This window comes from Trypanosoma equiperdum (assembly GCF_001457755.1).
Source record: "Trypanosoma equiperdum strain OVI genome assembly, contig: ctg_636, whole genome shotgun sequence".
Lineage (NCBI taxonomy): Eukaryota > Euglenozoa > Kinetoplastea > Trypanosomatida > Trypanosomatidae > Trypanosoma > Trypanosoma equiperdum.
In genome coordinates, this window is record NW_027124572.1 from 25,740 (window position 1) to 48,999 (window position 23,260).

Sequence of the window (23,260 nt, forward strand, 5' to 3'; positions counted from 1 at the left end):
CCGTTACGTTTTCAATGCAGAAAAGAAAAAAAAACATATTTGTTTGCTTCTCTTCACCCCTTCATTCTCCCTTTCTCATTGGAATCATCATCACCACCGCCGTCATGATTTAAAAAAGAAATTGAGCACACAGAGGGGAGGTGCCTCAACAATAACTGTACGTTTACACAATTGTGACATGAAAAACAAAAAAGAAAAGAAAAGGAAAACACACCCCAGTCGGCCAACTCGGTTCAGCAACACCCCACTTGAACTTGCCATAGCTTTTGTATTTGCGGTTATAAACGTCTGTTTTGTTTTTTTTTAACTTCTGGGTCGTTTTTTCCCCCTTTTACGCAGCGCGGTGCAATAGCTTTTTTTTTTTTTAAAAAAAAAGACAAAAGGGAGGAAAGACAGCAAACGAAGAGGAGTGGGTGGGAGTCACCACCACTCCACACCTTGGATTATTAATGTAATGAAAAGAACAAAAAAAATGGATGGCACACTCGCACCGACATCTATCATCCAACTAATATCAGAGGAGGGACCATTATTAAATGTTCTATCGTTGTTGCCTCCCCTTCCCCACCTTTTTCTCATTTTTCTTCTTTTTTTAAAAAAAAATCATTAGTACATGACCTTTGATAGCCATTTTCTCCCTTGTAACCATTTTTTTTTTTTCGGGCACCCCTTCACTTCTACTGCTGTTCACTAGCAACCATCAGAAACCCTTCCATGCTGGCAGTAGGAAATGACACTGATCTTCAGGCCATTAGCGGTGGTTTGTCCTGTTGAATTACATTAACAAATATTAATGCATTTTTCTTTCATCATATCCCTCTTCTCGTTTTCTGACGGTACATACGCGGGATAAAGGGGACAGTCAAACGGCAAAAGTCGTCTTTAAGATTAACCAGCGAAACACATACACAAACACTTTCTTTTTTTTTTTTTCAGTTGCCCTCCAACATCTTTTGGTCAACAACGCTCCACTAGTGCGTTTGTTTGGGTTCTATGAGGGTTATAGAGAGACAACAGATAGAAACTTAGTTGGACTCAAAAAAGAAAGAAAAAAGAAAATAAAATAAAAAGAAAAAAGAAAAAAAGAAAAAGAAAAAAAAACAAACTAACCAAACAACACACGACGGGTCACCCTTCCCACGTAACAGCTTCCATCTACAGAAAAAGAAACCATGGCGTGGGGGAAGGCCCATATGGAGGTGACTGTTGCCGTGTGAGCCATGAAGCGAGCAAATATGACATGCTGCGTTGTATCAAAGAGTTGCACCGTACCATCACGGTAACCAATGGCAAGATATCGCCGTTCCGCACAGAAGGAAACACAACAAGCACTGCAGGATGAATTCATTGCAAGACTCTTTTTTTCATTAAGAATGGCAGGATCAAAGGGGAAACTAAGTTGTCTCCGGCGTCGACCTTCCATGTCGTAGTTGAGGACATCTCCACCGTACCAAATGCGGTACAAATATTCACCTCCTGGACTGACAAGGTCAACAAATGGGGAATCTCGAACCACAGCCAGGCCCAAGTCACCCTGAAAAATACCCGTCAGGCAAACCACGTCTCCAAGCTTTTTTTCTTCTGTTTGTTGAGAAGCGTTCGCTCCCTTCTCGGCAAAATCTATCACCTCCACAGATCCCGCTGCAGTTGCACTAAATGTTGCCCTCTTCAGATGAGGTCCCTCCGCGTATATGAGAGTGATTTTTGGTGCGTCTGTCGTCGTTTGCTCCACCGAAAGAACATATTGAGAGGGGAAAATGCTCAAACCTGTCAGTTCCATCGAGCGCACATTGGGGAGTTGAGAATTAGATATGGTCCTCGTAAGTACGGCATCGACTCTTTCCTCTGCATCTCCCAAGTACTGAAGGATACTGCCATCTCTAAGTAACAAAATAACAGTGTAATCGCAATCCTCCATATCCTTCAGAGGGATTATGCTGCAGCGGATGGCATATGATCGTTGTAGGTACTGCAAGGGGAAAGTGATGTCGGCATGCTCCACATCAATGACTAAGAAACCACCCTCATGCAGCGTCTCCTTCCTAAAACATGCCACTGCCAGGTGCGAGGAAGGCTCACTAAGGGCAATAAGTGGAACAAAATACGGCGACAACCCTCGCTCTTCCAGTTTGAAGAAAGATACGATGTTATTGTTGTCTATTCGACATTCATACACCGCAATTTCCCCCGTTTCGTATCCCAAAAGTAGCTTGTTATACGCATCAGCCCACCGGACTGTAATAACTGACTTGGACAGCTTCAGCGATGGTTGTTTAGAGCTGAATGCTAAAGTGTCTCGATTCACTATGCTAACCTTTCCGTCTTTTTGTGGAACAATAATGCCACCAGTGCGGGGAATGAAGTCCACAGTTTGAGATTTCACCCTTTCAATCCACGACCCACAGCGACTCTTGCTGTAATCCAAGAACAACAGCTTTCCGTCAGCTGAACTGCACATGAGCCTGTCCCACTTCTGATCCCTTTGCAGCTGGAGGAACATGCCTGTAACACTACCAACGTGAGGACGAAATACTGATAACTTACCCGGGACACTTCTCCCCATGTAAAACTCGGCGTAGGAAAACACAGCGACAGAACCGTCCTCTGCTCCAACGATGGCAAGTTTCGAACACGTATCAAGTAGTCCTATACGCGCACCGTAAGAAAAGAGCGATGCCGCATTTCCTGTCGAAGGAAGAAGCAGAAATGCGCCATCGAGTGCGCTGCAACTTAGTACAACCTCATCATCTCCGCAGATATCGTCAATTTGAGAACGATGAACTTTATGAGCCCACTTCAAGGCCAGAGAAACGCTGGAACTGGAGGAGGAGGAGGAAGAATGTGCCGTGTGAACCGACCATTCCTTAATAAACCCGTCGTTGAAACCAACAATAATAGAGAGATCCTGCGCTACCCGACGTTTGCTCTTAACGCGCTGAGGATCGTTTATCCAACGAACAAGGGTTATTCTCCCACTTTCCTCCTTTGTACGAAAAACTTCCTTCCCAGAGACCGCATCCCACACAACCATCGGAGAGCCTGCGTAACTGGCAAAGATTTTGCCTGCATAGTAAAGTGAAACCGTCACACTGCTTTTAAGTGCAATTTTTTGTACGGGTATCATGTGGTCCTTCGCCAAATCCCAGAGGTGCACCATTTGATCCACTCCAGCAGTTGCGAAGCAGGCGTCACTTTCATCACTCACCGCAAACGATGTCACACGACCATCGTGGGCCACAACACGGTCGCACAATTTAAGCGACTTCGTGTGCCAAATAAAAATACTTGCTTCCTTGTCCTCAAGACACCCCTCGTTTTCTACGCGCACATAAATATAAGTTGGGGTAATCACACATTCAATCACCGATGCGCCGCTGTGATCACATGTTCCCAATACATCCATTGTGTCCGCATCCCACACCACTAGTCTACCCTTGTGATGTAGAGAAGCTAAGACAATTGGTTTATCAAAATCCATCTCCTCTTTGTTTCGGTTGCATAAGTTACGAATCCCAAGTGCTCCTCCCACTGCAGTTTCATTTCTGGAAGTAGCAGAATTTAACACACGGGGGTGATTGACACTTAAGTTTCCGTCGTAGCACTCTAAGCCATTGATTCCAAAAGGCGTAGAGACAACGCGGGCATTACATGAATTTATCATGGAATGTGAACCAGGTTTTTCCGGCATACTGAGGGGCGTTGGTAGACTGGTATAGTTACACCTGTCTCTCTTTTCCCCCTTTTCTGTTGCCTTTTCCCCCCCCCTCCTCTTTCAAATTACCTTACACAAAAAAAAAAACACTACGCACGTTTGTGCCTAGTTCCAGATGTAATTTTTTTTTTTTGACTACTCGAACACCCCTTCCTGTGTACGTTTGCGTGTATGTGCTTCAGCACAACCAGAGAGATGAAAGGAAAAAAAAAGGGGGAGAGAAAGAAGTAAGCGGGTAGCGCTATATATATATATTTTTTTTTTGCGTTGAAGGGAGACACGGTATTAGACGAAGCCGTAAGGAAGACACGACCCGCGTTTGACCACTAAAGGGCTCAAAATTTTTTTTTTAAAACGAGGATCGTTACGAGCGCGGCTCGCGCTCTAAAATGTGGAGCTCCACTCACTTCCCCTCACCACATATTATCTTACAAGGCTCACAGTTTTTTTTTTTTGATATGGCGCACCGTCCATTATTGCCATATAGAGCCGATTCCCCAATTACATTGATATTAACCGACGAACAACAATAACGGGAAAGTAAAAGTAACAGAAGCGAGAAACTACAAAAAGAAAAGTTACAAAAGAAAAAGAAGAGAACCAGAACAGTGATATGCGCCGTCGTGCATCCCCCTCTTAACGGTCCCATAAATGCATTTTTTTGTTTTATGTTTTTCGGCTCCAAGAACTCGAATCGTAGCTCAGAGATTTGCCGTCCGACTGGTTGCTTTCTTCTCTGGTTGTCCCTCCAATCATTTGTAAGGCCTCCACCGTAAGAGGATGAGTCACCTCACCCGACACCCGCGTTTCCGGTTCGTGTTCCTCTTCCTCTGCTTGTCTCATAGACCTTCTGACATCATCTGAACAAAGCAATACAAGGCGGTACACGCCCTCCTCCTTCACAGTAACTTTACTTATCGCATCCGTTGAGTCATCCTCGTCCTCCCAGGCTGCTATTGGTCTCTCGCGCATCACATAACAAGTCCGGGTTCCGTTATCTTTGTGTCTCCTTTTCTTATTCGACACTCGCTCCCTTTGTACCTCAAAGAGGGCTGGCACCGACGGCCCTCGAATAAAACTCTCCCGCTCGTACGTTTTCATTGGGATGTGCAGCAGCACAATACCGTTGCGCCTTTGGGCACGGAATGGACTGCTCTCTCCACGCAACTTCTGACGCGAAGCGGCAGTGTAGAGGATTTGTTTACACCTTGTAAATACGCTTTGTAGGGGTCTGTACCAAATTTCCTTTCGAACTGCAGTTCCCTTGCTGGGTTCTGCGTTTCGTCCCGATTGTTCCCGTGCCTCCACTGTTTCGTGGGGAAGTGGATAGAACATACCTCCGCCTCCCGGACGGGCCGATATAAGAAAAGGAATACCATTAACAAAAATTCTAATGTACCCCCCAACTTCTAGCCGTGATGTGACAGCAAGTGTCTTCTCAATATCAACCACACCCATCCACGATGCAATACATCGATGCTCAGCGGACGAGAAGTGATAATGGGCATCTTGCAACATCCTCATGGTTGCTGGTTTGGTGGAAATTTCAGTTAATGACAATTCACACGGGACACACATGTAGTAGTATGGTGCTCGTTTTTCGCAACTATCGTCCTCATCAATGTCTTCTGTTGAGGTATCACAATTTTCGGTTCCGTGTGCGCCATCCGCCGCATGAAGGGCACCAGTTCCCCCTTCGTTTTCGGCAAGCACTCGCCGTAGACCGTGTTGCTCTAGCCGCGCCATCAGCTCCTCCACATCATTTGCCTTCACTCCCTCACCAACATCAACAATGTTATCCCATACCTGCTCACGTCTAGAAACCACAGACCGTGACTTCTCAAGAGCACCAGATTTCAAGAGGTTAAAATCCCGCTCGCTGAAGGGGTTGTTAGTTGAACTTATTCGATGTGACATAGTGATATATATCTTACTATTCTCAGCGCTCTCGTCTCCTTTTCGACACTCTGCACCCCCAATGCAGCTCGTTCTCGCCTACATATGTAATGAAAATGGAGATTGGTGATACATTAAAAATAGTGAGCAGGAGGGAGTTGGCAACCTACAAAACACAACCAACAAGTATAGTGCAAAATTTAAAAAAAAACGGTACGCGCACTGACGATACTGCTAGTAACTTCAGGTGTCGAAAGGCGCATCTTGTGAAGGTGGTAGAACGAGCACACTAGGCTTTCAATATTGTAAAGACCAATCTGGCAAGAAATAGGCTTGCTGTTACAAAAACATAAACGTATTTAGCTTCCCTGGCACACCTCCCCCCCGGTGTCGTAGTCGATTTAGTTTGAAACGTCTGCGGTAACGCGCAGGCATTGATGGTGAAGTACCCGTTTTTGCTCCTCTTGACTCTGAGCGGGCCCATGTAATCCTCAGGTCAGTTACGGAACCGTACATGACACACGGCTTATCGACCAAAGACACAACAGGCCACGCCTTTGTTTACCCTCAGTTATAGAGTCGTCACAACCACCCCTTCTTACTTTTCACTCTTGCAATTCCATGTTTCGATGTTTTCTCCTGCTATCAGTAAGGAATCATGATGTAATTCCAGCCCTTAGTCGTCAACATTCACCATAATCGATACTGCACGTTCACAGAACAGTTCGTTGACAGGACCCTGATTCACCACTAGTGTGAGAGCAAATGGAAGGTTGGTAGTTATTTCGAGCACTTCACTGCGACTAAGGCAAAATGGGGATTTCCCTCCGTCTTCTCCGTCTTGTACGAAAGCCTTTTCCAGGAGGGATAAAGCCGTTGTTCCTCCACATTGTGCCCCTGTTTTGCCGATGGAACTCGTGGAAATGAGTGTGTTGTAGTTTCCTTTCAATTCTTGCATCTTTTCCCTCAAGGTCGCCCCGTCTTCTGTGTTTCCCCCCATCTCGGCTTGCCATGTCGCGTGATAAATCATATGCTCAACCATGAGTAAAAAATACACCAAATGAATAAATGCATTAGATGAGTAGGCGATTGGCTCACCCGCGACGGCGTCACCTTCGCGTATCCGCATTTGGGCATCCGCTACGTCTACTGCCATTAGAATGATATCGCGGCAGGATGGATATACTTCTTCCAGGCGTGCTTGCATCGTTTTTAACGAGATAACATCAAGATTTACGTCGACAAAGGGAAAAATTGTTTCGGCGGCACTACGCCACGCAATAGGAATATATGTTACTCGAGGGGACTTGCCAGCTGGCGACACTAACCCATCACGCCATACGGAGGAGAGGTAATGAAGTAGAGGCAAAAGAAAGCCCATCACACCTTTTGACCACAGCGTTTCGTTCCACGCCATATCCCCCGGCCTCATGCGTGAGAAGTGGTATAGCGAGCGGGATACATCGAAGAGCACGGAGGTTTCTTCAACACAAAATTCCTCAGAAAACTGTGTTCGCCCTTCGGTATCACCGAACATAAGCGATACAAAGTTAGACGAAGGCACAGTATTCAGAATTACAACAGCCCGGAGTAGCTTCACACATGATATAGGGAAGGTCATGAACAAACCAGCGTTGCCCCCTCGCTCCGAATCAACGCCTACCCTATCAAGAATTTCCTTTCCCACATTGGCGCAAAGTTCCTGACCGTCCTTAGGGGCGATCGTTGCTAACGCACACATGAAGGCGGTTGCATCATCCACCCTCAGAGAGCGCAGTGTCGGTGCCAGGTAGGAAAGGTAAGTTACGAAACCAACGCAGCTCTTCACCCGAAAGGCACTAAGAAGTGTCGCCAGTTGCACAAGGCGGGCATAGGGAATGCGGTATGGTGCGGAACTAACATCGCAATCAGGTCCAGCTTCAAGTAGCCGCTTACTCGCCACATTTACAGCCGCATCCAACGAGGTAGAAAACTGTGCAGAACCCTCAATATTTCGCAAGACATGAAGAAAGTGCACAACATCGGCAAAATTCATAAACTCCAAGCGTTTCACAACAGTATCGACAACAAACTGAAGACGCAACTGCTGAATGCTCTTTGAGCTCGGCAGGTGCTCGATGATAGGGATGATTTTCGACAGCTCGCTTGGAGGAACGTCCAGAATACTTCCTCGGGGTCCTTCACTCATGCCACTTTCACTGCTTTGCTGAGGTCGTTTCATGTGTTTAACCGGTTCAAAGAGTCGTGACATTCCCAGCGCCGCCAGGTCTGTTGTGTCAATCGTGTCAATCAGTTGTTGTCCAGCTCCTCGATTAGGTAATTGTAACGCCTCAACAGCCCGAACAACCGGTGAGTAGTCTTCCAGATACTTCACCAGCTTAAATTCTTGCGGAAAGTGCATCATGGCTCGGGTGAAATTAATCCAATGTGCACCACGAAGAACCTGAGTATTCTCAATTATAAAGTTGGCGAGGCTTGTGCGTAAGCGTTGAATACTTTCGATTGGAAGTGGACTCAAGGAACCCTGCGCCTCAAGGTCGGTACGCCGCCGTTCTACCACACTACGAACGGCTTTTGATAACACGCGCAAGACGCGAACTGCCTCAAATACGTTGCAGTTCCTATTTTCTGTATTTGTGTGCCCTTTCCCGGCATCATAAGTGAGTGTCCATTTTTCCCCGCAATACATGGGCACGATAAGGAAAATAACTTCGTTGCACTTGCCCTCTTCCACTAGGGCAAACATGGCTCGGCTAATCTCCTTCAGCTCGTTGAAGTCTAGGCGCGAGATCAATGGTGATAACGCTGCGCTGTCTCGTACACCCGCTTTACACAGGTGGGCAATGACGCGACTAGACTGAGCGGATGTCATGTACGAAATAAATCGCATCCGCTCGTGGTCGTGTTTAATACACTCCGTGAGGGAAGTAACGAACGCGCCTGTTGGATTCGCGTGGACCACAACAGCTGCAAATGCGGCGTCACGAACAAGTTGACTCATTGACCGACGGAACGTTATACTGTCATGACGTCTATCTAACTTTGTACCTTTGAGAAGCGGCATAACCTCTGAGCGTAGGTGATTTTTAAGTGTTTCCCGTGGAGTGAATCCCTTTCCCTGACGCGTGTCGAGCATTCCATTCAGCTTATCTGCCACGGACATCAGAGAGCGATACTGTACGAGACAACGTTGAAGCAGACATTGCTTCAGCATCCTATTATACACGGTAAAGAATAAACTAGTGAATGAGTGGAACCTAAATAAACTCACAAAGCGTAATGGAATCCCTTCCCTTCCCCCGTTATTCCTCTCTTTTTTTCTTTTTTTGGTTTTTTTTTGACTCAGCAAATGCCCACAAACTTTCCTCTGTCACACTTTCTCCGTTGTAGTGGTGTTGAAACGGTAGTGCCTGCACAAGGTGTATTGAAAAAGGAAATAAAGGGAAAGAAAAGTACAGCACTTCATCAGCCGAATGATCAAAACAGGCAGGAAAAGAGCAAGTAAGGATAGGGGAGAACCAAAGTGAGGAGAGAGAGAGAGATAAAACTAGCGACTGGCACACGTATTCGGGACAAATAAGTAAGTAACTTACAATGAGTAGAGAAAGCTAAAACAGCTTACACTACGACGGGTTGAGAATAAATCAAAACACGAGACCGAGCACAGACCTTTGAAAATAAAAGAAAAACAAACAACAATCGAAACTTAAAGTAAAGAGAAATGGGGGATGAAAACCGTTTCCCGATGCAAATACTTGAAATCCAATGTGAAGCCCATTCGGCTTGCATCACGGTGACAAAATGCGAAGGTACACACCAGATTTTTATTCGTCACTGCAAAGGAATTCAAAAAAGATCTCCCACTCAGTACTGTTGGACGGTAACAAAGATTGTGCTTTTTTTTTTTTGATTCAGTGGATAAGTACATCAGCTGATAAACTCCATCTCACATCCTGATTTTATTTGCATCGTCAACTCCGTCGATAAGATGAAGCTACTGATAAGAAAAAAAAACAGAATATGGTACAGAGTGCTAACTCAACCTTGCATTTTTTTTCATTTTGTCAGCGCTGACCCCCTGTGATACGTTCCTTATTTTCTTTGTTCCCGTCGTAATTTATCTTAGATCCTTATCTGTATTGATAACTTCTCTTTTATTTTCCGCATCAATCTGCCTGGCGTATTTAATGATTTTTCTAATGCGTTCAGTAAGTGGACCCCGTTCTTTAGCGAGAAGCCAATCCCACGAATCAGCAAGGATACTGGAAGACAAGTTGAAGGTTCTGCGGTACTTCAGATCCTCCTCAAGTTTGCGGAGAGCAGATGGGTAGTCCACTTTATCATCATTATCCAGGTACCATGCATTGCAATTTGGCGTATTGCATGACGTGCAGCGACTAACTCCCAGAATGGTGAAATACCGCTGAAAGGCACTCCAGAGATGGACACCACTTCTCCGTCTGAACACCACCTCAATGTTTTCATCGATGTGCATCTCCTCTCGTATGGGGTGGACGATATTTTGGATGCGCATTTCCAATCGCCGCGAGTATCCATCCGCTAGATTCTCTAACCGATGCCTACTTTCACGTCGGGCAGACTCTCGGTATCGCCTGAAGGCCATCTTAGGAAGACCAGTGAAGGCGTGAAATGATGAATAAGCAGAGCCCGTCTTTCCATCCATCATGTGATTTATGCGGCCAATTGGACTGCGGTATTCATGGGTTCTATTTCCGTTCGCATCAAATCTTTTAGGTGCACCGCCATCCTTAACGCGAAAAGTCATTCCATGCCACTGGAACCTAAATGGAATCTCATTGGGTAGAAAAGTTAGCTGTGGAGAATGCAGTTTCCTGTGGATGCGATACGATTCGAGAACCACCAATACCGCCTTGTTGCATTTCACATTTCCAACGCAGCGACTCAACATCCGATGCACCGTCTTCGCTGCAAGACGGTACGATATGCGTTGAGACCTCAGACGCGGCAGTGAACGCGGCCACGGAAGCGGTGTGTCGACTGTCCCCAACCCGTTAAATGGGAATATGGAAGACACGAGTGAAACAACTCCATCGGCACGAATTTGTCCATCTCTCGAACCTTCATTGTGGGTGTCATTTCCCTCAACAGGTGGTGGAAGAGGGGGACGGAAAATCATGTCGTCAGTAAAGTCAATAAACCCGCGACTTTCACTGTCCACGAGGACACCACCAGACATCACGCCAAACACGTTGAAAATAGAGCAATCCTTTGAGATGGAGTCCACATAAGCTGTGGGATCAAATTCGCCAACGCTAAGATGGTTGCAGTTATCCTCTGCAGCACTGCCAAGGGTCGCGGTCCCCCTTGGAGGTGGATCCAAACCAACAAAAACATCAGATGGTCGGAAACTTCCATCCGATGTTTCAGTTCTGCAAAGAATATTGTTTATTAAAATATATCGGTGTCCAGCAACATTAGTGGCCTCGTCGGGTGCCGGAGGTTCCGCTGCAGAAGATTCAACTTCGTTTGACATCGACAAGTGGAAACAAATACGCGTATGTTTGGTACTCCTTTCCTTTTCCCTCCTCCAGTTTTTTTTTTGTTTTGTTCCTCCCCCCTCACTGAAGGGAGTGAAGTTGCTGTGTAACGCCGGTACTTCTGTGAAAGTGACGATGGAAAGAAAGAAAAAAGAAAGAAAAAAAAGCAGATTTGCGTTTATTTCCCTCCCCCACGGCCGCCAACAAAGGGATAAACAACAGTATGTATTCACGAATTTTCAGCAGTAGTAAGAAATAAAGGCTTGATACCAACCTAAATAAACACTCACGACAACTGTGAAGTACTGCAGTCGCTATCTTCCAACAACCGAAAGGATGTCCTCTCCCTCGCTAAGCGATTCCCCTCCTATTATTTATGTTATTATCCCTCATCTATAATTCGTTAATATCCTTTTGCCTCCCTTTTCTCCAATTACCTCGCTCTCAATTGCAGCACTTAACATACAGCGTAATGCGCCTAACACGCGCGCTTTTGACGTTCATCATAATGGATCACAAACTCAGAAAAGAAATTAAGAACAAATGTGGGAAAATTGTTGTATATATTTTCGGAAGCACAATAACAGTGCACGGGCATCATAGGGCACTGATTTTATTGTGCATTTAATTTCTTTTTTTTCTTCCAAAAAAGTACCTCTCCTCCTTGTATGGTACATCACATCATTCTGAATGAGATAAAAAACATCAGCAGGAACAATAGGGGAAAAAGAAGAAACAGGAAAAAGAGTATGAAATATTTGAATGTGGTTAATGCTGATGTTACGTCACGTTTCATTTCGCTTCAACCTTCGAACCTCAACTTTCGTTGTTTTTTTCTTTTTTTCTTTTCTTTGCGGTTTCGGATCCACAAACCCACTTATTCAATCTCTGTCTTCACATCTGGAGGAAGCACTTGTCACCATTCGCTTTGAAAACACACAACACATGCTCAACGGGGATAAGATAAGACATTTAAGTAAAATATATACACGCGTTTGTCAGAATGCAAGCACAAAAAAAAAAAGAGGACAAGAAGAAAAAAACGTAGAATATCTACCGGAACATACAAAATACAGACACTTGTAGAATCAAAAAAAAAAATGGAGAGAGGACCTAAAAGAGGAATATAAGTTCATATACATAAGTATGTATAAATATTTGTGTAGTCAACTTATCACAACTGCTGCCTTCACAATTACCAGCGCCATTGGTACAATTACCGCTACTGTGGTGGGAAGAACCCATCTCACCCAATACATTCGCCACTCCCCATCACTCCTTCTCATCGCTTTACCTCAAATGAAGGAATACAGAAGCACAGTTATCGACTACACAAAATAAAGAAATAAAAAAATAGGAATAATAATAATAATAAGAGTAAAACCAAGGAGAGCAGCTGTCCCATTCAGAAAGAGAAGGAAAAAACAAGAAATTAAAAGCGAAAAAAAACTGGCTGAAAAAGAAGGAAGGATGGAAAAGTGAACAGCTCTGGGATATCAGGCAAGTTAGAAAGGGTTTCAAAGATGAACACTGGACGAATTTGAAGTAGAAAAAACGTGGTGGACAACATCAGCAACAGAAATGGAAGTTTTGGAAAGTAAGGGATGGATGAGGAGGGAGAAAACAGGAACTTCAAAAAAATGCACACAAGACCATTTTTGTTCCGAGCACACAAGGCGAGAATCCGTCAAATCGAACTTTTTTTTTTCCTTCCTCTTAAGTTTTTATTTGGTAAAGCATTGCAGACACCAACTGTTCATCGTTTTTGCTTTTCTACGACTTTCCCCCTCCCCAATCCTACACTTCTTTCTATTCATTCTTCAACTTTCACCTAACATTTGGTAGCAGAACGGATGTATTTGAGTGGCTCACCTTCTTCCTAATTAAATCAAATGACATATACGCGTTTAATTTTTCCCCAAACACCGGGAGGCGCTGCCATTCATCTTCCTTCGATTCCAGCATTGGCGAAGTACCCCGCCACTCAGATCCCCTCGGAGAGGCACCAGTCTTGTGACCATCATGCGTGTCAGCTGAGTAACGGGAACTCTGTTCTTCTTCTGGGTCATTGGTGAAGTAATCATCAGATTTATCTGAATTCGCAGCATTCAGGAGATATGACTCTGCTCTTCGGTGCAATTCCTCAAGGCATTCCGAAACGCCTGAAACGTAGTGCATGGGATTGCTGTGGGACAACAGATCTTGGAGTTGCACAGCCAAAGGAAACCCGGATGTTGTGGTGCGCAGCACGTCTGCATGCTCCTGAAACTCCTCCGATATGATGGAAATAATGAGAACATCACTCATCTCCTCAGGGATTTCTTCGTTACCCGCTAAGGTCTTCGGGAACCGAAGCGCACGCACCAGCTTGACATCGTCCTCAAGGGAATCATCATTAGTAATGTTACCAACCACAACGACAAATATTTTGAGCTGCTTCGAGGGCCAGTTTGCAGGAAATGCCGAGGAGTTAGTCGTGGTGAGGACGCGTAGCGGTAGTTGCAGTGAAAGTGAGAGCGAATCAAAAACAGATTGTACCTCGTTGCACACTTGTTCGCACTCACTCTCGTCATATGCGGTATGCACAAGATGGATGTGGATATTATAAGAATCTTTGTTTCCTCCATCCTTCACTGACGAAGTGCTGGCACGAACTGTTGATGACAACATGGAAGGTGTGGTGGGAGATTTTTCTTTGTCATTAGGAGCGGTAGAATCCTCTGTAGAAAGGGTTCGGACATCCAGTGCAGGCAATTTAAGGGCGTCCTTCTCGTCCTCGTCTGCACATAATGCCTTCTGAAACGAATTTCCAAGAAGTGTTCCAATATTCATCTTGCTACCGTCACTTTCGCAGCAGCTTTCCCTTAAGCGATGGAATACGCTTCGCATTTCCTCCTGTAGCGCGGCACACTTTGTTGCATATTCGGACCCACGTTGCTCCAGCTCATGCAACTCCGTCTTCAAGACATCGGCAGCATTTTGCCTTTCCCTCATGCGCTGCGGCCCCAGGAGCTTATTATAAACGGGAGAAAACTGGTTTCGCACCGTGTTTGAGAGTAGCTTTGTTTCACTCCCCTCGTCTACAGCCAATGCGCCCTCATTGAGGTGGCTAGATATGTTGTTGTTCATTAGTCTGCCTCTCGCACCCTTTTTCATCAGTACTGCGTATGTGCTGTTGTCAAAAATATTGTTACCTTCGACGAGGGCATCGGATCTGTTCATTAGTTGGAGACCAACCCCACCGTCAAAAACCGCATTCTGAAAGATGTGGCAGATATCGCTTCCCTGAGCAGCCTTTGTTCCACAAGTGACAGTTATATTCACTTTGTTGTTAGAGACTACGTTCCCTTCTACGCGCCCCCCGCCAGCAACAAATATACCACAAACTTCGCAGGTGTGGACCTTGTTCTCAGAGAACAACAAAGAGTGAGTTCCCTTGTCGACAGAAGGGATGACGTGATAATTCTTATACTCTGCAGGATTGCGTATAACCACGCCTGTTTGGCATCTCATAATCTCATTACTTACGAAAACGCCACCATAGGCAAAGACGCCACACTCCTTCGCTCCTAGTATGCGGTTCCCAGTAAATAGTGTGTTGCAGAACGGTGCTGAGATAACACAACGCGAAGCACCCAAGATCCAGTTCTTCTCAAGCCGTCCCCACGCCCCCGTGTGCGTAATAATGGATCTCCTGTACCCGGATATAGTATTATCACGCATTTCCATACGCGTTCCCCTGTGCAGGATCACCGCAGTGTCCACCTTCCCACCACAGGAGAAAATGTTGCGCTCAAATGAACCCATTGACCCTCTTTTACCGTGAATGCAACCGGTGAACATACTATTGCTAAATGTGGCATAACCATCATCCGTGGCAACAACATCTCCGTATTCGTCCATGGTTGCTGTATTATTTATGAAAAAACAATGATCGAAACTTGAGGCCTTGGGGTGCGTTTGGGAACGGCGCCGACGGCCGTTAAAACTCTGAGGAACCCCCACTTCGGCGTGCGCACCGCGAAGCCAAACCCCTGCAATCGTGTTCTGTAGGAACAAGCAATTGAGGAATCGAGGACCGAGAAGTTCAGATTCAGAAGTGTATACGATGTTTTCCACTCCTAGAGAAGCACCGCGAATGCAATCTACACCGATCTGGTTTCCTTTGAAGAAGCAGTTTTCAATCGTCCCACCGCTTTCGCACTCGATAAGGACGCCAGAAGATAAACGCCTACTAACGTCACCGTGTGTGATGACGTTGTCTGGGTAAAGAGTGACAGAAAACTGAGGCCAACCGTCCACGCGCAGAACTCCGTCGCTTGGATAGATAAATTGCTCTCTAGCACCTGAGAGTGACAGTAAATCCTTGGTCATGACGAACAAGCATTGCTTCACCAAGGGATTTGTTCCCTTCCCGATAATTTCTATTCCAGAACGAAAATTGTCTTCAAAAACGTTACGCGCAACCTGCGCTGCAGCACCGTTGCACAGAAGTAGTCCGATGTAGTTCTGTGAGAAGAGATTGTTTTCAATAATAGTACGTTTTCCATCGTCTTCGCGGCCCTCAGTGCCTGTAACAATGAGTGGCGCGTAGTTGTTTTGAAAAACGTTTCCCCGTATCGTAGACCCCGAAGAAGAATCGCAGAAGAAGACAACGCGGCCGTACTGATGATTCGCAAACTTATTTCCTCCCACAACAGGACCAGGTCCGCCGCCCCCCCTGAAGGCTAGTGAGACACTAACAGGCGAGGAAAATTTATTACCGCAAATGCGTGTCGTTACGCCTATGAATTGTTGCCATTGTCTTTCTTCTTCCGTACACTCATCCTCAGGCATTGCGACCAATACACTGATGCCGTTCCTCTCAAATATATTGCCGTATCCGATAGTTGCTGACGATAGATGACCCTCAACGTGAACCGAAATATCTGCAATGTCATAAAACACGTTCCGGCGCAAGCATGTGGATTTTGCTCCCAGTACACCGATTAGGTGAATACCCATCGAGCAGTCGTGTATTGTGTTATTTTCAAGGTAGAAGCAACCAGGGGACGTGGCGCCAATTAGTGAAGTAAACAGCGGTATGCGTAAGAGTGCACAAGAGGAGCACACAGACGCAAATGGTCGTCGCAGAGTATCGATCTGTAGCAGGGTTCGCTCCTTGTCACCAGTGACAGCAACGTAGCGTGATGTCACCTGCACCTGTTCCCTCACATTCTTGTATATATCATTTTTCATTATCTGAGCATGGTGCACCAATCTCTCTTGAGTTTCTAGTGTAAACAGCTTCTCTGGCAATGCTGATTGATTCTTGAGAGTAATCATGACGCACACACTATCGTATCTGTCAGCGGCAACTCCGATTTCGTGGCGTGTCTTTACAAAACGACCACACATTAATTCCAAAACGTGCTGGCAGACAACACCAACGGTGAAGTTTTCGAAAATCCTGTTTTCCTGCACGCATATGGTGAACTCTGGCGTCGACTTTTCACTAAGAGCGTGCGGTGGTAGTACATCTGCCCATGGATTAACCACATCAGAAGGGGTGGCGGGTGGGGTTTCTTCTTCAACTTTTTTCCCTTTACGAAACATGGAATTCCTTCTTCGCCGTATTCCAGGTAAAGGTGCTGCGCCTACTATACTCGCTCTCCTTCCACCAACGGAACCTCTTCGTTTTTGCTTGTCCTTTCCGCTCGCACGCGGGGTACCCTCATCAGCGACTCCCTGTACTTCTTGTTTCCCCTCTGCTCTGAGCGTTTGGTGTAGATGAATAATTATTCCATACCCGTTTCTAAGGATTTGGTTACGTCGCACTATTGGCGGTCGGGGAAGCACCAATGGTGGCTCACCGCACCAGTCATCCAGCTCTGTCCGCACCGAGGTGAGAGAGGCCGCTGGGTTGGGTTCTTTCCCCGCTTCCGTCCCAAAACCATTGCACGTCATCGTTAGTTCTGCCGATGCTAGATTTGAACAGCCGCGAATACTCTCAGAAGTAAACAGCAACCAGCGTGGGCGAGTGGAGCCAGGCCCAGCTGGCCCACCTGTGATGACCTCGGCTCCAGGAACCTCCGGAAGCTCATATTCCCGTGTCAAAACGCCATTTAACATGTTTTTCAGCTGGTGTTCTACTCCGCGAGAGAAGAATACACCAACATTCTGGTTGCCCTCCACCACGCTATCAGAAACTTCGGTCATGCTTCCCAATGCAATCCATACACCAATGCCCCCATCTGCCGCCCACGCTCGATCGTACTGCTCCAACAGCGAGCCGCCGCTATGCGAGTGACAACTGTCAAGAGAGCCATATGGAACGACGGTACCTGCAAGGGAAAGGCTTGCTGATGAAAGTGACACAACTTCGCAAAGCATAACCAGCGCGCTGGCGACTGTGTCCCCGTAGTCGCTCAACATCATCAAAAGATCCCCATACATACTGCTGCGTAAATCGTAGGACGTCTTGAAGGAAGGTGGTAAAGGGGTAGCAGCCTCCGTAAAGGAAAAAGTTGTGAAACACCGAGTGTCAGTGGGTTTGGTGTCAGGCCGGCAGAAACCATTGTTTCCTCGGATTTCGCCGGATGTAAAGGCACCAGAAGAACGTGGAGCGGCGTACAACCCAACCCAACCGTTGTTGAGCACTTTGCACCCATAACTCATCGCCTGTGCACCTCGCCGAAGCAATATACCTAGAAAATCGTTGTTGTGAATGTTATTGTTGAGCAGGAAGGGGTTACAACTGCTGCCAACAACAACACCAATGGAGCAATTACTGATGTCATTTTCCACAAAGCTTGCCTGCCGTTGCATCCGTTCAGGGAAGTGCCACTCCACATCCTGCTCAGAAGACGAGCTCACCCCGTCCCTGTATGAAAATTGTAACGACCTCGGTGAAGGTGTTCTTGATGATGTAGTGCCCCTCTGAAACGCGCGTCCGACATGCGCCCCAAAACTATCCGCCGCACACGTTCCCCCCGTCCTTTCACTGAAGTCACTTCCTCTTGATTCTTCCAAACGCCCATCAAGAGAGTACAGCTCATGACACACACCAAAATGCCGATTATTTCGAATCGTATTACCTCGGAAAATTGGAAAAGTACGCGTCTCCGTGCTAGTCATTAGTTTCGTAGATTTCGTGTATTCCTTACCGGAACCCCACGATTCTTGTCGAAGAGGAAGACCACTGAGAACAGTGCAAAGAAAAATTCCGTGCAAATAATTTCGCTCAATTACACACTGCTCGACTGCTGGTGAAGATGTAACAATAGGTTTACCCGCGGTGTCCCTCCCAGCCGCGTGGCAGAGAGGTGGTGATGTGTACGCCACAACACCCACAACACAGTTGCGTATACTTGCTTCCTTAAAGAGACCTTTACCGCCAGCGTCAACAAATACACCACTGATGCGGCATCGCTCGATTACATTCCCGCCACAAAATTGTGGGTTCGCTTCGTCAGACACGTATACCCCAGTTCCCGTACAGTCGCGGATGGTGTTGTCCACAAAGTTTCCGCAACCCCCGCTTTCGGCGTACACACCGTCATCACAGTTTTCAATGACGTTGCCCTCTACTGTTTTAACTGTAGAGTTGTTCCCTACATAAATGCCCACCGGAGCACCGCTTATTTGATTTTGGACAATTGCAGCATCACCATCAGAGAAATCCACAAACGCAATGTTGGTGTGGCGTTGATCAATTATGCGATTGTTACGAATGACAGTTACCAAACCCGTGGACCGTAACCGCGGCAACTTGAAACCCTCAAAAACAATACCCTTCAGCTTTCCGTGGAGGCGCCGCGCGCAGTACCTGCTATCCGCTAAGATGCCAAACTCCACGTTGGAGTAGATCTCATTCTCTTCCAACACAGCGGAGATCCCACATTCCAACAGCACGCCACACGTAGTGTTACCGTATATTTTGTTGCACCGCACAAGGGCATGTGGATTTGCGGTAGATGTTGACTGAATATGCTGCCGTTTGCCAGCAAATGAACGTTTGCTCACCAGGGCGGACCTACGTGTCCGTGCTACGGCTGCTCCAGGGCTCTTCGTTGTGAAATTTTCATCAACATCTAGCGTTGTGTTTCCCGCACTGGAGCCACACTGCAGTCCCACATCGTTTTCGAAAAACTCGTTGCCAATAACCTTCCCCTTCCCGTCACTCGTCACCACCAAACCACAACCCGCGGAGCGACATATTTTGTTGTTTTCTACAAACGGATCACCGTTTGCTTGTATGAGAACACCAGCGTTGCCGCAGGAATGAATGGAATTTTCTCGAATCGAACCGCGCCCCTCATCAGAGACGATGATACCATTTTGTTCTCCCATAATGACGTTCTTGGTGATATCGGGCTCCGCCTTCTCGATGATACAGATACCATATTGCTTGTTCTCCGTAATGATGTTGCGGCTGAATTTTCCACTGGACATGCGCCCGCAGAGAATACCACCCCCACTACATGAGGCAGATATTGTGTTACCTGTAAGTGTGGGATCAGTGTACCGGTCCAGTAAAATGACATTAGCCACCTGGTTACCGGAAATTGTGTTGTATTCAACAGTGGCGGATCCTTCGTTCACGATCACCAAACCACCAGAGTTGGCGAACTTGATGGAATTCTTGCGCAACACCGGGCAACCACCCTCCTTAATGAGAATGTTGCACATCCCACTTTGCGTGATTGTATTTTCCACAAATGTTCCGAGGCCATTGTTTTCTACTACTACTCCATAACGGTTCGAGCTCATAATTTTGTTATCATACACGTAGGGATCTGCACCCAACTCTACCACAATACCACGCTCGTTCTGGGCGATTGCATTATCCAAAGCGGTGCCACCGCTACACGAAAGAAAGTGTATACCAATGTTTCTACCGCTGGTAATTCTATTATGGGCAATAACGGGTGCTGAGTATCCTGAGGAAAGGATTTGTGCTGTCCTATTTCCTATTAATTTGTTAAGAAGAATAAACGGTTTACTCCCCTCCGCTACCTCTACTCCCGCTGCGTTATTGCATTGAATCGAATTAGCTGCAACAATGGCACTGCACCCACCGGTCAATAACAAACCGTTGACAGTACTTCCGACGATGGCATTTCCCATCAAGATTCCGCGAGAAATATTTCGCCATTCCACGCCATTCTCCGCATTTCCTATGATTTCGTTACCCATGATAAGAGGGTTGGCGAAGTTGTCCATGTAAATGGCGACACCTTTTGCGTGCTCAAACCTACATCCAATAATCAGAGGGTGAGCCGCACTACACACCACAATACACGTTGCACCGCAGGAAACAAAACTACAATCTTCCACTACGCCATAGGAGCTGCTGCCGAACCGAATAGCACAGAGGCCACAACTGGAGAACCTCGTGTCTCGAATCTCAACTCCATCTGTTCGTCGTAGCTCCAATAGTTTAGCCGCACGTTCTGAAATGTTAGGTGGAGGAATTGTGATGTTTAACATCTCTTCCAAGAGTTCTCCCAGTTGGTTAAGGCTCGTGGCAACGCCGTAACGTGTGTCTGCAACAGTGGCCGAAGTAAAGTGCTTAATATGCCCGGCACACACCATAGTGGCCAACTCTCTCAGTTCATTTGTCAGTTGCTTCATTGTTTTTGGCTGACCATGTGCTACAAAAGTGTGGTTATCATCAAAATTATCCTTGTCCGAAGGGGGAGCCACAACTTTGCCACTATCCTTCCCCCTGAACCACGTGAATGCCCTACGACTCGATGGCAGTTCCAGCGGAATGAGGTTTTGTTGGCTTACTCCCGCGGCCATTGCAGCTTTTGCGGAGCAATGCACGTCTATCCCGACGTAACAGCGGTCAATTCGATTACCTCCGGTAATGCGTAGACCCCTTGATTTTGAGTCTGGAGAGAAGTTAGTGTCATCCACAATAGCAAGAATACCACATATCTTCTGCTTGTATATGCAATTTCCCTCTAGCACAGCAGAACCAGCACCATCGAATGTAAACCCGATGTTTCCTTGGGTCAGTTCGTTGAAGGAAAATGTTGGGCACGCACCCCGTGATATCAACACACAACTACACGGTTGCGTTGGAGTTTCCAGTGAGCTCATGTCGCGGTCTTTTGGAACATAAGAGTCAGGGCTGATGTAAATGCGGCATTTTGTCACTACTACTCGACGGCATGCAAGGAACTCTGGCGGAGTGGTTTCGTCCGCGATGCTATTAATTGCTTTGACGACGACAGCGTTCCCCAAATTAGATGACTGATGAATTGTATTATCACGCACGTTAACTATACCCCTCGTATCAATCTCCATACATGCTATTTGGTGTGAATGGATTGCCGATTGCCAAATGTCAGCACCCGCGCTGTCACCAATTTGTACTCCATAACCGTTGTGACTCTCAGCAATTGTGCAGTTTTCAATATACGGGCGCGCCCATCCACCTATCAGAACAGAGTTCATGTTGCAGCGGAAGAAAACGGATCTTCCGTTGAGAATAGCCACTGCGGACTCCAGTTTACTTCTTGATTTTGACACAAATGTTACCTGTTCAAAATACGCCTCAACATCTCGTGTGATGGTAATACAGGAACCACGGGAGGAGACAACTGGTTCCTCGCCGTCCGCAGCCACAATTTCAATAGGGGCACTGATCAATAGCGACTCGAAGTACTCACCACCCACCAACTCAATACGTTCGTACGGCTTCGCTATAGCCAAAGCTCCCGTGATGCTGCGGTGAGCAGCCAACCGTGAGCGGCTGTTAACGATGATTGTTCGAACCCTTTTCTTTTGCCATGCGCTGTAACGTTCCTCAACAATAAAATTGTTTAACAACATGTCCCTTTCACTCAAACCACAGTTTCAAGTGGTGATAGCGATTTTGAGCCGTACTTGCACACACCCAATGTTGTTTTGGTGTCGGAATTGTTCTTTTTTTTTTCCAACTCTACTTCCTGCACTTATGCAGCACTGCGGCCGCTTTTCAAAAGTATGTGTGGAAACGTCCTCTCTTTGAATTATTTGACTTCAACAGCTCTTGCCCGTTTCCTCCTTTATACAATATACTCACGTAGGTATTCCTTTTTCTTTCTTCGAATCTATACTACCGAACTTCCTCTTAGTTCAAACAAAACTTGTGTGTCTGTATCCAATTGTGAAATGTACGCAGGCGTCTACGTATATAACTTTATATGTGTACCGTGAAACCGTGTCGCAGCCCCTAACAACAGTTGTAATTTGGAGGAAACACAAAGAAAAAAGAGTAGAAGCAAACATATAAGAAAGAAAGAAGACCGAGCCGAGGGGAAATGTGGCACATGTGCTAAAAGGCGATCTTCAGAGCGCGAGTATTCAACAACAGAAATAGCATCGTGCGTAACGTATCAATAGGGGAAGTTATACCGGTGAGGTGTTTTTAAACACTTCCCCCGATTGAATTGATGTCAGTTCACTCGCTCCTACTCTCTCCCGTTCTTGCATTTCCGTTTCCGTTTTCCCTTCCCTCGTGTATGAAATGAGCAGAACACATCATGCATAATGCATTATAACCCCTAATATAAGCAGGAACAAAAATATAAAAAAAATGAAAGCGATCAAGTGAAGGATGAAGGAGATGTATATAAAGGAAGGGTGTGTAGTTTACCCCCTCAACATATGCAAACACCTCTCGTTTGGCACTATATTAATCAGAGGGTTGCAACCGCATATATATTCACGTAATCCCCCCTTTCTCTTTTTTCTCTTCTTTTTTTTTAAAAAAAATCCTCCTCACTGTCTCAAATTTAGCTCAGCAAACCATCGAGTTTTCCCTCTTTGTCAAGGGCCTCCAAATCGCTGCAACCGCCAATGAAATTTCCATTAATAAATATGGCGGGAACCGTTTCGTGTTTGTATGCTTGGTAAATCTCACCGCGCAGTTGTTCTCCTTCGCTCATCTTATCCACATAATGTACGGTAATATCCTTAGTGCGTGCGTGAAGTAACTTCTCTGCTCGGACGCAGTAGGGGCAAGTGACCCATGAGAAAACAACCACTTTATTCCCTTTAATCATCGAAGCGATAGAGGGCATGATGTAATTGATCAGTCAGATACCACGTGTTGGGGACAAAATACAAGATAAATAAATAAATATATATATATATATAT

The 23,260-nt window shown here is 46.1% G+C and overlaps 5 protein-coding genes and 1 pseudogene across 6 annotated transcripts; all 6 read right to left on the reverse strand.

The window, feature by feature from the left end:
* Window positions 1-1,105: 1,105 nt before the first annotated feature.
* TEOVI_000293100:pseudogene lies at window positions 1,106-3,688 on the reverse strand (annotated as a pseudogene). Its single transcript has one exon. A coding segment is annotated over exon 1 (2,583 nt).
* Window positions 3,689-4,378: 690 nt separating this feature from the next.
* TEOVI_000293200 (class I transcription factor A, subunit 3) lies at window positions 4,379-5,629 on the reverse strand (the record flags this gene model as incomplete). The annotated part of the gene is made up of 1 exon (XM_067225924.1): window positions 4,379-5,629. The coding sequence occupies one exon, from the start codon at window positions 5,627-5,629 to the stop codon at window positions 4,379-4,381; it is 1,251 nt and encodes a 416-aa protein (XP_067082025.1).
* Window positions 5,630-6,284: 655 nt separating this feature from the next.
* Window positions 6,285-8,822, reverse strand: TEOVI_000293300 (uncharacterized protein; the record flags this gene model as incomplete). Its single annotated transcript, XM_067225925.1, has 1 exon — window positions 6,285-8,822. The coding sequence occupies one exon, from the start codon at window positions 8,820-8,822 to the stop codon at window positions 6,285-6,287; it is 2,538 nt and encodes an 845-aa protein (XP_067082026.1).
* A 903-nt stretch (window positions 8,823-9,725) lies between these two features.
* On the reverse strand, window positions 9,726-11,123 carry TEOVI_000293400 (class I transcription factor A, subunit 1; the record flags this gene model as incomplete). The annotated part of the gene is made up of 1 exon (XM_067225926.1): window positions 9,726-11,123. The coding sequence occupies one exon, from the start codon at window positions 11,121-11,123 to the stop codon at window positions 9,726-9,728; it is 1,398 nt and encodes a 465-aa protein (XP_067082027.1).
* Window positions 11,124-12,954: 1,831 nt separating this feature from the next.
* On the reverse strand, window positions 12,955-21,951 carry TEOVI_000293500 (Right handed beta helix region/Periplasmic copper-binding protein (NosD), putative; the record flags this gene model as incomplete). The annotated part of the gene is made up of 1 exon (XM_067225927.1): window positions 12,955-21,951. One exon carries the CDS (start codon window positions 21,949-21,951, stop codon window positions 12,955-12,957), a length of 8,997 nt encoding a protein of 2,998 aa, XP_067082028.1.
* A 944-nt stretch (window positions 21,952-22,895) lies between these two features.
* Window positions 22,896-23,183, reverse strand: TEOVI_000293600 (glutaredoxin, putative; the record flags this gene model as incomplete). Its single annotated transcript, XM_067225928.1, has 1 exon — window positions 22,896-23,183. The coding sequence occupies one exon, from the start codon at window positions 23,181-23,183 to the stop codon at window positions 22,896-22,898; it is 288 nt and encodes a 95-aa protein (XP_067082029.1).
* Between the last annotated feature and the right edge of the window lie 77 nt (window positions 23,184-23,260).